Here is a 12,632-nt window from a genome sequence, read left to right on the forward strand (position 1 = left end):
TAATGTTTCTACCACATTGGGAAGTGAGAGATTTAGATTATGTACGTAAAATTTGGACGCTAATTGTTTTGCGCATAGAATTGAATAATCGAGTTGGGACCCATTAGCTTTTCCTATTTATGACATAATCAATGCTCATGCCAAATTTCCTGTTTCTATGACACCGGAAAGTGAGAAAATTACATTCCACACGTAAAATTTGGACGCTAATTCTTTTGCGCATAGAATTAAATAATCGAGTTGGGACCCCTTAGCGTTTCCTATTTATGACATAATCAATGCTCGTGCCAAATCTCCCATTTCTATGAGACCGGAAAGTGAAAAAATTACATTCCGCACGTAAAATTTCGACGCCAATTCTTTTGCGCTAGAATTGAATAATCGAGTTGGGACCCATTAGCTTTTCCTATTTATGACATAATCAATGCTCGTGCCAAATTTCATGTTTCTACGACATCGGGAAGTGAGAGAATTAGTGGCAATGATGGAAATCGAACGATCTACGTGGGGGGGTTGTAACTGTCGACGACAAATGCGCGCGCCATTTATCGTAGCATAAATGTACTATGCCTATAATCTTCCCAGGAGTGTACTCAACAACTTGCCAAAGTTTCATGGCGATCGGATGAATGGTGCAGTAGCGCATAAAGGACAAACAGACACGCACACACACACACAGACATACATTCAATTTTATATATATATAGATAATACAATGGAGGATAATGTACGGCTGCAAAAGGATATTGAGAAGCTGGGGGCTTGGGAAGAAAAATGGCAAATGAAGTTCAACATTGATAAATGTAAGGTTATGCACATGGGCAGGAGAAACGGATGTCACCAATATACACTAAAGGGGGTACTGCTAGGGAAAAGGGATATGGGAAAAAGACCTGGGGGTACTAGTGGATTGTAGATTTAACTGGAGTACCCAATGCCAGTCAGCTGCTGCAAAAGCAAATAAAGTTTTGGGGTGCATTAAAAGAGGTATAGGGGTGAAGGGCGAGAATATTATTCTTCCACTATATAAGGCACTTGTCAGGCACCACATGGAATACTGCGTACAGTTCTGGACAACGGTGCTAAGGAAAGACATTGCAGTGCTGGAGGGGGTTCAAAGAAGGGCAAGTAAAATAATAAATGGAATAGGAGGACTGGAATACCCAGAGAGACTTTCAAAATTGTGATTATTCACCCTAGAAAAAAGACGGTTAAGGGGCGACCAATTATGTATAAATGCATGAGGGGACCCTGTTGCCCGCACTCACAAGTCAGTAATGGGGGGGTTGAGGGTGAACGATGCCACGGCACCCAATCAACAGTGTAGCGGAGAACCGTTCCTGCTACACTCACAGCGCCCTAGAACTCTGCCCTTAAGTGGATGCATTTTCTATTACAGACGGCCTATCTCCTAGTACAAATATCTATGTGCTATGTGTACTTGTTTGTCTTCTTTGCAGAATAGATTTGCAATTTCTGTCAACTATGAAATAAAGCGATACAATTCTAGGGTATTATTCCTGCTACTAATACGGTATTATTAGCATTACGAACACCCGACAGTTATAAATGTCCCTCATTGTAAAACTGCATTCAGCTCTGAGAAAAAGTAGAGAGCAAAGAACGAGGCGCTAGAGGCTTGATTTGCAGATATGTATGTCTAATGTGTATAATAGTCAGTGCACATGCAGAAGAGAAGTTCTCCAGTCACATCCCAGATCCCCTGTTTATCTGGGCAGCAGCGTTTCCTGGTCAGTGAGTACAGATAACAGGCGCTTAATGGCTTTCCATCAAAATATTCCCTGAGGTTTGTAATTAGCTGTGCATACAAGCCTGTGTCATGTGTCACAAATTATGCTCTGTGGCCACAAGATCCCCCTTCACTTCCTGCTCACATATGAGCAGAACTTCGCAGTTCTGTTCTTACAGTCAATCCTGGATCATATTTGGGAGACTTTTTCTTCCTACAAAACAATTTCTGATCTACAATCTATGTACAATTAGCTCCATGATAGGTTGGACACACACAATGGGGTAAATACGCTGAAAAATATGGCGTTTCAGACAAAAGTAATATTTTTGAAGCTCCTATATCACTTTTTGTCTCGTTCAAATAGGACTAAAATGTGGGCCATGTCATGGGATTTTCATATGCAGAATTTTTGCATAAATTTTCTTGAATTGTTTATCTGAATGGGACTTGCAGAAATCCATGCAAAACTGCTGACAGTTTCCCTTTAAGCGACTCTCTGGTTTCAGGACAAAACTCTGTCCTGGGACAGGAGGAAGGTATATTGCCTGCAGTTGTTCTTCAATGCCGATCTTCTAATCCGCCAGTTCCGGGACCCGTTTTTGACTGCCCAAGTTGGCCGAAGCTACCTAATGCCCACAGTGCACTGCTCTCTGATTGGCTATTGTGGTGATCACATGAGCAGCTCCAATGAGAGAGCAGGTACTGTGCATCGGCAGAGTTCCAACAAAGAGAAAAATTTGCAAAAAATGCCAAATTTACAATTTATTTATTGAATAAACAAAGAGTTTCAGCCATACAGAGTAATTACAACCACACATATCTTATATGTCGACATTCTGATCCGCCAGTTCCGGGCCCCGTTTTGACCGTTCAAGCTGGCCGAAGCTACCCATCACTGCTCTCTGATTGGCTATTACTAATCACTTAAGCAGCTCTGGCCAGTAAGAGAGCAGGTGCAGTACATTGGTAGTCTTAACACCACTAATGTACTGTGGGGCTCAGATAGTGTGAAGATTGTGTTGGCCATCTTGGACAGCTGAAAATGGGGCCTGCAACTGGCAGATCAGAGGGATGGCAGAGAAAAATAACTGCAGAATTTTGTCCCAAAACCGGAGGGTTACTAATTCATAAAAGGGGCATTTACTGCTGATGAACTGTCCTCGGGATGTCATCAATAGTTGATTGGTGGGATTCCACTGGTCAGGATCCCCATTGATCAGTTGATCCTCTGGTCCATTGTCAATGCAGCAGGGCCAGACATTGTCATCGTTGGTCAGGGTTGGAAGTGTAATAAAGTCTTTGCTCCCACTGAAAACAATGGCTGCGATGCAACCTATTACACTTCCGGCAATGACTGTAATGAAGAGCTGGAAGCATAATAGAAGGCATCACTCCCATTGATTCTCCATTGCCACTGATGATGACGTCCGGCTCCACTACACTGACAGCAGTTGGAGGATCAGCTGATCAGTAGGGATTCTGAAAGGCGGACCTCCGCTGATCAATTGATGACCTATCCTGATGGTAAGTCATCAATAGTGAAAGCCAAGAATACCCGTTTAGGTATTGTTATGTAACATAGTAACAGTGTGGCTGAAAAAAAGACATTATGTTGTACCAATGCTTCTAAATGAATAGAAGAAAAAAACTTTACCTTGAACTTCACTTAGAGCTTATTCACACGACCGAGGTTATCGCGCAGGTTTTGTATATTATATTTCGCACAATAGTGGCACGAATATGAAATCCATTCCTCTAAACAGATTTATTCACACAAGCAATGTTTCCCTGCAGCGACGCTGCAAGGAAAACAAATCGCAGCACGTTCTATCCTAGGAACGCCTCACCAATTGTTTTCAACAGGACCTTAAAACACATCACATGGCACTCACATTCCGTACGATATGCATGCGAGTGCGATACGATGTTTCCCATTGAAGTCAATGCGAAACACTTGCGATCCTTTCACACGTGTGAAGATTGCAACTTCACGCAAGCAATGCAATTCTTAATCAAAAAACGCCGTGAAAGTTGCACGTTGGCAAGTGCGATCCAGGCTTGAGTTTCTCACGCACTCGCCTGTGTGAATATAGCCTTAGTGATTGATCCGCCTGCTGCTGCAGAACCTCTTGGTGATGTTTTATCTATAAATCAGTTCACGGTATCGTCATGGTTAATGTTATAAAAAAAAACACTTTGTAAAGAGGTTCTGCAGGAGCTGCTTTGCTAAAGATTACATCATCCAATTGCTCTAGGAAGTTTCTCCAGCTCTTCCTGTCCATGCAGTGGGGATGATCCGATAGGAGTGACTGTGCTCATTTTCTGCAGCACTTGCATGCTGTCACCAAGGAGCTTGCAATCTATGTGTAGGATGTAAGTGGCACACAGCTGACGTCTAGAAGGCTGGCTGCAGACTGTATGTCAAGGTAGCTCCCAATCACAGAGCTGTGAGAGGGCAGAGTCAGCCCTGCCCAAGCCCTGTGTGTGACAGTCACTGGGTCCCTGCTGCTGTGTGTCTATCCTCTGCACTCATCTAGGGAGACTGTCAGGAGCAGCATGGCCAGAGATACAGGTGGAGGGTAAGTACAGAGATCCTATATACTGACTGCCTCTTCTGTACCCACTGCGGCTCCTGTGGGCCTGGGAAGCCAGCTGTGCACCCTGCAGCACTCTGGTCCACAAGGAGTTAACCCTGATTAAATTCCCTCTTCATGTTTTGCTAGTTATTTATTTATTGCATTGCATAATAATAATCGCTGCGTTCTATCCTACAGCAAGTTTATGTCATCCTGTTATGTAAACTCCTACAACGGGTAGAACAGGCTGGAAATTCAACTAATCGCAAATGTATCAAACTTAAAACTTGTATTTAAGACAAGGACATGCTGTTGTAAACTCGCAACATATATATATGCAGGATATGTACCCTTGTAGACTGCAAGCTCTGTGGTCCAGAAGAATGGGATATAGATAGGAATAATCAGTTCAGGCAGAATAAGAATCCCTGCTTTTACTGATAATGGGTTAAGTAGATTGCAAGCTCTGTAGCCCAAAAGCTCAAGCTGACGGTGCTAATTCGTACAATAGGAATAATAGTGTTTGCACCAATCATTGGTGTCTGTGATGAATCTGTCCAACCAATCCGAATAGACGTCAGGCACTAGGCTGGCTTCACAGGGGTGTAAGCACATTTGCACGCGCCTAAGGGCTCTTTCACACAAGCGTCGTTCTGACGCTGAATAGGTGTGTCAAAAAATTGCATCTAAAAGAACCCATAGTTTCCTACGGGTTCTTTCAGATAAACGATTTTTTGACGCCCCGAAAAAAATCACGTCAAAAATTTTTTGGACATAAAAATGTCTTTCCGTTAATAGATAGGGCATGTCGTACCTTTTGACAGCACAGTGCCTGCGGCTCCCATAGACTCCCATAGGAGACAGCTTGCAAAGGGAGGGGGAGCGGCATACTCGCCGTGCGTATTGTTAGCACTGCTTTATCGCGGCTATCTGAGCGTTAAAACGATGCTCACAAATCTTGGTATTTGTATAGATCTTGGTATTTGTATAGATCTTGGTATTTGTATAGATCTTGGTATTTGTATAGATCTTGGTATTTGTATAGCGCCAACTTATTCTGCAGCGCTTTCAGGTAATTATTACTTATTACCCCCCACCAAGCTGGGTTCTCATTTTACCAACCTCAAAAGGATGGAAGCCTGAGTCAACCTTGCGCCGGCTACCTGAATCATGCGGGGATCGAACTTGCAATCAGGTCGTAGGCGAGAGCTTACAGTCTGTGACACACAAGGCTCATGTGAAAGAGCCCTAAGTGCTGCATTTTTGCGGAGGGCACCATGCTTTTTTGCGAACACATTGGCGTATTTTACTGTACTTTTTGCCCCTGCAAGACATGTTCATTTGAGCGCAGCAAACAAACGCACCAATTGAAATGGCTAACTTAGTTCTAGATGTGTTCATTCTCTAGCGGAATTAAGCAGCGTTTTATGCATCTCCTTGCATATTGTGCGTATTTCACACACCCCCCCCCCCCCCACCTATTGACTTTTTGGGGACCTTTGGTGCACAAATATGCAGAAAGATAGAACATGTTGTTTTTTTTGCTTTTTTTGCATTACCAAAATGCATGTGCAAAACACGAAAATGTGAATGAACCCATTGAAATCAATGGGTTCTATTCTCTGCATATTAAATATGCAAATACTCCTGTGTGAAGCCGGCCTTACAGGTAATCGCCATAAAATCCATACTGAAATGTTAAAGTCATCAGATTTGAATTGAGCTAAATGTTTGCTCTATCATCACCTGCAAGAGGTTCTCCGGTTAAATGCTCTTTTGTTAGAAGGATCCCCCAGCCATAAGCTTATCACAAAGTGTCTTCCTGCAAGGTCCTCCGGCGATCAACGTGTGAGAAAACCAGCAGCAGGTGTTTGATTTCTCCACAGCACCACCAGAGGTGAAATGAAGTATTGCATGGTTCATGTTTAAAGGAGATGTCCCGAGGCAGCAAGTGGGGTTATACACTTCTGTATGGCCATAATAATGCACTTTGTAATATACATTGTGCATTAATTATGAGCCATACAGAAGTTATAAAAAGTTTTTTACTTACCTGCTCCGTTGCTAGCGTCCTCGTCTCCATGGTGCCGACTAATTTTTGGCCTCCGATGGCCAAATTAGCCGCGCTTGCGCAGTCCGGGTCTTCTGCTGTTCTCTATGGGGCTCCGTGTAGCTCCGTGTAGCTCCGCCCCGTCACGTGCCGATTCCAGCCAATCAGGAGGCTGGAATCGGCAGTGGACCGCACAGAAGAGCTGCGGTCCACGAAGATAGAGGATCCCGGCGGCCATCTTCAGCGGTAAGTATTGAAGTCACCGGACCGCCGGGATTCAGGTAAGCGCTGTGCGGGTGGTTTTTTTAACCCCTGCATCGGGGTTGTCTCGCGCCGAACGGGGGGGGGGTTTAAAAAAAAAAAAACCCGTTTCGGCGCGGGACATCTCCTTTAAAGCACTCAATGTACTAGGTCCTCCAGAGTGAGGGATATTCTATGTTGCCTCTCTCCACTCTGGCTAATAGATGAGGATCCTGAACATGGGACCTCTGCTTTGTAAAGTGAGAATTCCTTAAAAAGATATACGAAAATAAGTTTTGTTTTTGAGGTCCTTTAAGATTTTAGACCCTTCTTTGGTCACTTTGCCCTTTAAACTGTACTTTCTATATTGCAGCAATGTAATTATCATACTTCAGTTGCTGTTTTTGGCCGTGATTGAAAACACTGCATAAACTACAAGGGATAATATCCTTTATCTTGGTCTCATTAATAACATCTGCTTGTCGCTGTCCTGGTAACCGCTCCTATTCCTGAGCTCTGTTACTGTGGTGGGTGTATGTGGGCGCACTCTTAGGAGTAACAACGTATATAAGTACAAATAATGAAGGAAGGGACCGTCGGGTCATCTGGTGCTGTCAACACCAAGAGAAAATTGGCTGCGCCGAGGAGAGCTTGCAGTCACTATAAAAAGAACTGTATAATCCAATTTAGATCATGGAACGGAAAGCAAGTTTTAACTTTTTTGAACTTTTGGGATTTTTTCCACCTGAAAATAAAAGTTTTACACAGTTGCCATTTAAATCAATTGGTTGTCCTTGGCATGCATGGATGTGTTGTGTCCTCCGAGAAAAGTTCTTATGGTTCTGTTGTCTCTGACTTGTAGATCCAAGATCCCGCTTGTTAACTTATTGGTTCCAAGCAATGGCCTTAGGCACAGCGATTGCATGGTGAGGTTCATAGGATACTGAGACGGTGTTTTTTATGGCGATACGCGCATAATATGTCTGTGGATTTGAAATGCTTGCTTAGATCCTCTAGGGATATTCTGAAACATTGGTCAGTGTCTCAAGATGAAAAGGCCTTACTATCTCATCATGTGCATCTTATTAGTGGTCATAGAAAGCTAACGGCAGACAATAGACCACATGAGCATAGTCTGCTCTTCTATTATTTCCTTCTTATTTTTCTCTTAGGATGGATCTATGCTTGTCCCAGGCAGCTTGAATTCATTTATTGTTTATTTTCTAACAGCATCTACTGAAAGTTTATTTCAAGCATCTACTATTTCAGTAAAATATTGTCTGACATTGCTTCTGATCTTATTTATACCTCTAACATATATAAAGGTTTCCATCATGATCTCTCTTTCCCGTCTTTCCTCCAGTAACATATATATAGGTTTCCATCATGTCCTCCTCTCCCTTCTTCCTCCTGTAACATATATAAAGGTTTCCATCATGTCCTCCTCTCCCTTCTCTCCTCCTGTATCATATATAAAGGTTTCCATCATGTCCCCTCTCTCCCTTCTTCCTCCTGTGACATATGTAAAGGTTTCCATCATGTCCCCCTCTCCCTTCTTCCTCCTGTAACATATATAAAGGTTTCCATCATGTCCCCTCTCTCCCTTCTCTCCTCCTGTAACATATATAAAGGTTTCCATCATGTCCCCTCTCTCCCTTCTTCCTCCTGTGACATATGTAAAGGTTTCCATCATGTCCCCTCTCTCCTCCTGTAACATATATAAGGCCTCCTTCACACGGGCGACACCACATCGCTGTGAGAAAATCGCAGCGATACCGTGAATTTGTAGCGCTACAAAATCGCACGACTTTGTAGCATCACGTGCGGGGATTTTCAGGGGGGCTTGAAATAAAGGCCCTACCCCGAAAATAAGCTCTAAAGGAGAAAAAAAAGTATATATCACCTCTTCCGCACTGTCCGGGGCGCCGCCGCAGTACTGATCATCTTCTTCATCTTCTGGCCATGAAGAATGGCTGTGATTTGTTCAATCACTGCCTTTCATCAAGCACTTGCTGTGATTGGCTAAGTGTCAGCCATCCACAGCCAGCGCTTCCAGGAGGCGGGGATTTTTGAATCCCGAGCCAAAAGAGAAGAAGATCAGTGTCGGCACCTGGGGAGAAGCTGTGGACGGGCTGACAGCTCGTCTAAGATGATGTATGTGTGTTTTTTTTTTCCAGCAGTTAGGACTTAGATTATAGCTTTGACAGTAGCATTTGCTACTGTCAAAGTTGCATTGCATGCAAGCTGCGTTTTCGTGCGTTGCGATGCAACAGAGAGGAAGGCTCCATAGGGAAAGATGGGCTACAAAACCTCGCGTGTTGCGGGCATATCGCCGGACCTGCGAGGTTTGTGTGTCGTTTTGTAGCATGCTATAAAACATCGCATGTGTGAAGGAACCCATAGGAAACCATGGGCTTCAGATACATGCGATTTATAGCAATGCTACAAAATCACACGACTTTGTCGCCCATGTGAAGGAGGTCTAAAGGTTTCCATCATGTCCCCCTCTCCATTCTTTTCTTCTGTAACATATATAAAGGTTTCCATCATGTCCCCCTCTCCATTCTTTCCTCCTGTAACATATATAAAGGTTTCCATCATGTCTCTCCTCTCCCTTCTTTCCTCCTGTAACATATATAAAGGTTTCCATCATGTCCCCCTCTCCATTCTTTCCTCCTGTAACATATATAAAGGTTTCCATCATGTCCCTCCTCTCCTTCTCTCCCACAGGCTATACAGATTAAGTTCCTTAAGTCTTTCCTGATACGTTTTGTTCTTCAGACCTTCCACCATTTTTGTAGCGCATCTTTAAACTCGTTCTATTTTGCCAATGATTTTGTGTAGATGAAGTCTCTAGAACTGAACACAGTATTCCACATGTGGTCTCACCAGACCTCTATGCAGCGGGACCACAATCTCCCTCTTTCTGCCGGTTTTACCACCCAGCTATGCAACTAGAGGTCATAATGTATAGGGAATGTTACAGAGGGGGTTTTGCTATAGTGGTGTTAGTACAATGCTTGATGTTTTTTTTTTTTAAAGTGAAAAGTAACATTCTTGCCCTTGGATGTCACAAATTAATTTCATAGTTCACCGGTATTATACATCCCTATTAGAGATGAGCGAGCATACTCGATAAGGCAAACTACCCGAGCTAGTAGTGCCTTATTTGAGTACCTGCCCGCTCGTCTCAAAAGATTTGGGTGCCGGCGGGGAGCAGCGGGGGAGAGCGGGGAGGAATGGAGAGGAGATCTCTCTCTCTCTCCCCCCCCACCCCGCTCCCCCCTGCTCACCACCGCAACTCACCTGTCACCCGCGCCGGCAGCCGAATCTTTAGAGACAAGCGGGCAGGTACTCGAATAAGGCACTACTCGCTTGAGTAGTTTGCCTTATCGAGTATGCTCGCTCATCTCTTATCCCTATATAAAAATTAGCTATCCTTATAAGAAAAAGGAAAAATCTCTAGTTCCACCTACTGAAAGGTAGCTACTAGAGATGAGCGAGTATACTCGCTAAGGGCAATTGCTCGAGCGAGCATTGCCCTTAGCGAGTAACTGCCTGCTCGAGACAAAAGGTTCGGGTGCCGGCGCGGGGGAGCAGTGAGTAGCGGCAGTTAGCAGCGGGGAGATCTCCCCTCCGTTCCCCCCCGCTCTCCCCCCGCAGCTCCAGGCCCGCCGCCGGCACCCGAACCTTTTGTCTCGAGCGGGCAGGTACTCGCTAAGGGCAATGCTCGCTGGAGCAATTGCCCTTAGCGAGTATGCTCGCTCATCACTAGTAGCTACCCTATAAGTCATTGTCCGATTGCTAAGCAAGCCTAGAAGCAGCTGATGACAGACAGATATCTTTTCTTTACAGAGAAGACTCTGGTTTGGCTAATCTCCGTAGACATGTCACAAGCTCTGTTAAAGGGTCAGACATTGACTTACAGGGAAGCTACCTTCCCATAGGTGGCACTAAAGAGAGAGTTTCCCTCTTTCCCAGGAGAGCTAATCTACATACCGTTTTCCCAGGAAGCATTTCATGGCCCATAAGTCTCCTAATATCAACTTGGGGCTCTCCATGAGGAGAAACAGTATCCCCCCCAAAATACAGCTCTGTCCAAATTTGTGTACTGTGTATGATATGCAACACATATGGTACAGCTGGGTCTGTTAAAAGCAGTATAAATGACTTAGTTATTTGACACAACGCATTGTGATCTTATGATATATTTGTGGTTTTCCATAAGGCTGCAATGCACAAAGGAAATGATTAGAACACAAATTCAGCTCTGCTGCACCAATATTTGTAATTCTCCAGCATGCCCTTGTATCATATTTTCCTAGTAGACTCTGCTTGCCTTAAGTGGACACTACATCATTGTAGTCAATTCTCACGGCTTTTTCTGGCCGCTCACTCATGCGGTTGACATATAATAATTTGATTAATATTGATTATAAGATTGCTGGACGTGTTGGTGAAAGCATTAACTTTGTACAGTTACGTTATGTCCATTTGAAAATCAATCATCATCCTCGGCTTCCTATGCAGCGAATAGAAGAGCGTCTGGGCCCTAGTGCTAAAACTGTAGCATATGGATAGTACTAGCCTCCACATATGGGTCAGGAGGACCTTTTGGACCCCGTCAGGTTCCAGGGCCCAGGAAGAGCAATAATTCCTGCACAATAGTAGTTATGCCTGTGGCATGGATAGGGAGTCGGGATATTTAGTGATATGGCATTATGATTGACTGGTTATGGTTGGCTTGATTTTCTTCAGCTGCACACTTGTCCATTTATGCTTACAAGATGCGAGAAAAAATGGAAGCAAATAATTCTGTCTGGATTTTCCTGGCAGTTTCCTAATTTTGAGGTGTAAATAGATGGCCGGCCTTTGCTACGTGAGACCCATGTGGTCGCAAATAGGGGCCGGCCACCAGCTTTAAGGGGAGGGCACCACGCAGATTGCCCCTTAAATCCACCCAATCAGATTATCTTCTTCCTCTGTGTGACACTGTGTTGTGGAGCTATATGAATCATCCTCCTCCTGGGTCTGTCACTGATGTTTTGAGCCATCACCATAAGCCTATTAACGTCCCTGCAACACAAATGCTTAGTTTTGCTACTGTATTTATGTTATGAGCTTGGCCCTGGAGAAGTATTTATGTTATGAGCTTGGTTATGGTACTGTATTTATGTTATCCGCTTAGTTCTGCTGCTGTATTTATCTACTGAGCTTGGTTATTATGTTGCATTTAAGTTATGAACTTGGTTCTGGTATTATATCTATGTACTGAGATTGATTCTGGAGTGGTATTTATGTTATAAGCTTGGTTATGGTACTGTATTAATGTTATCGGCTTGGTTCTGGTGCTGTATTTATGTACTGAGCTTGGTTTTTATGTTGCATTTAAGTTATGAGCTTGGTTCTGGTATTATAGCTATGTACTGAGATTGATTCTGGAGTGGTATTTATGTTATAAGCTTGGTTATGGTACTGTATTTATGTTATCGGCGTGGTTCTGGTGCTGTAATTATGTACTGAGCTTGGTTTTTATGTTGCATTTAAGTTATGAGCTTGGTTCTGGTATTATATCTGTGTACTGAGATTGATTCTGGTGCTGTCTTTATGTTATGAGCTTGGTTCTGGTACTGTATTTTTTCAAAGAGCTGTTCTGGTGTGGGTATGCTGCTATTTTGTTGTTTTCTGCACAAACGGAATATAGGCAGACTAGCTATTGTATTATTGTTTTCTTCTGATGATGGGGGCACCAAAAGAAATTCCACATAAGGTGCCATCTAACCTAAGGCTGGCAGTGTGTAAAAATATCACAGATGCTCCATAACTTTTTTATTAGCTCAGGATCACGATGGGCACATACTGCGCTCTTAAAAAAGGTTCAGGTGGTTCAGCTTTTTCATGTTTTATTGTGTGATAAAATGAATCACTCTAGTAATAAACAGCCCAGACCATTACAAGGGAAAACAAATCTCCGCAAGGTGATCAACTTGGAGGAACATACATATGTCTTGAG

General features: G+C 43.5%; 1 protein-coding gene across 4 annotated transcripts in view; it reads left to right on the top strand.

Annotated features, from left to right (window-relative positions):
• The first annotated feature begins 4,244 nt into the window (after nt 1-4,244).
• TTC39A (tetratricopeptide repeat domain 39A) overlaps nt 4,245-12,632 on the top strand; it is a 73,881-nt gene continuing 65,493 nt past the window's right edge. For all 4 annotated transcript variants that reach the window (XM_066597608.1, XM_066597609.1, XM_066597611.1 and 1 more), the window contains exon 1: nt 4,245-4,332. In XM_066597608.1, the coding sequence (XP_066453705.1) occupies nt 4,310-4,332 (23 nt within the window). In that variant the 5' untranslated portion in view covers nt 4,245-4,309. The remainder of the gene's footprint in view (nt 4,333-12,632) is intronic.

Source organism: Eleutherodactylus coqui, chromosome 3 (assembly GCF_035609145.1).
Source record: "Eleutherodactylus coqui strain aEleCoq1 chromosome 3, aEleCoq1.hap1, whole genome shotgun sequence".
Classification (NCBI taxonomy): domain Eukaryota; kingdom Metazoa; phylum Chordata; class Amphibia; order Anura; family Eleutherodactylidae; genus Eleutherodactylus; species Eleutherodactylus coqui.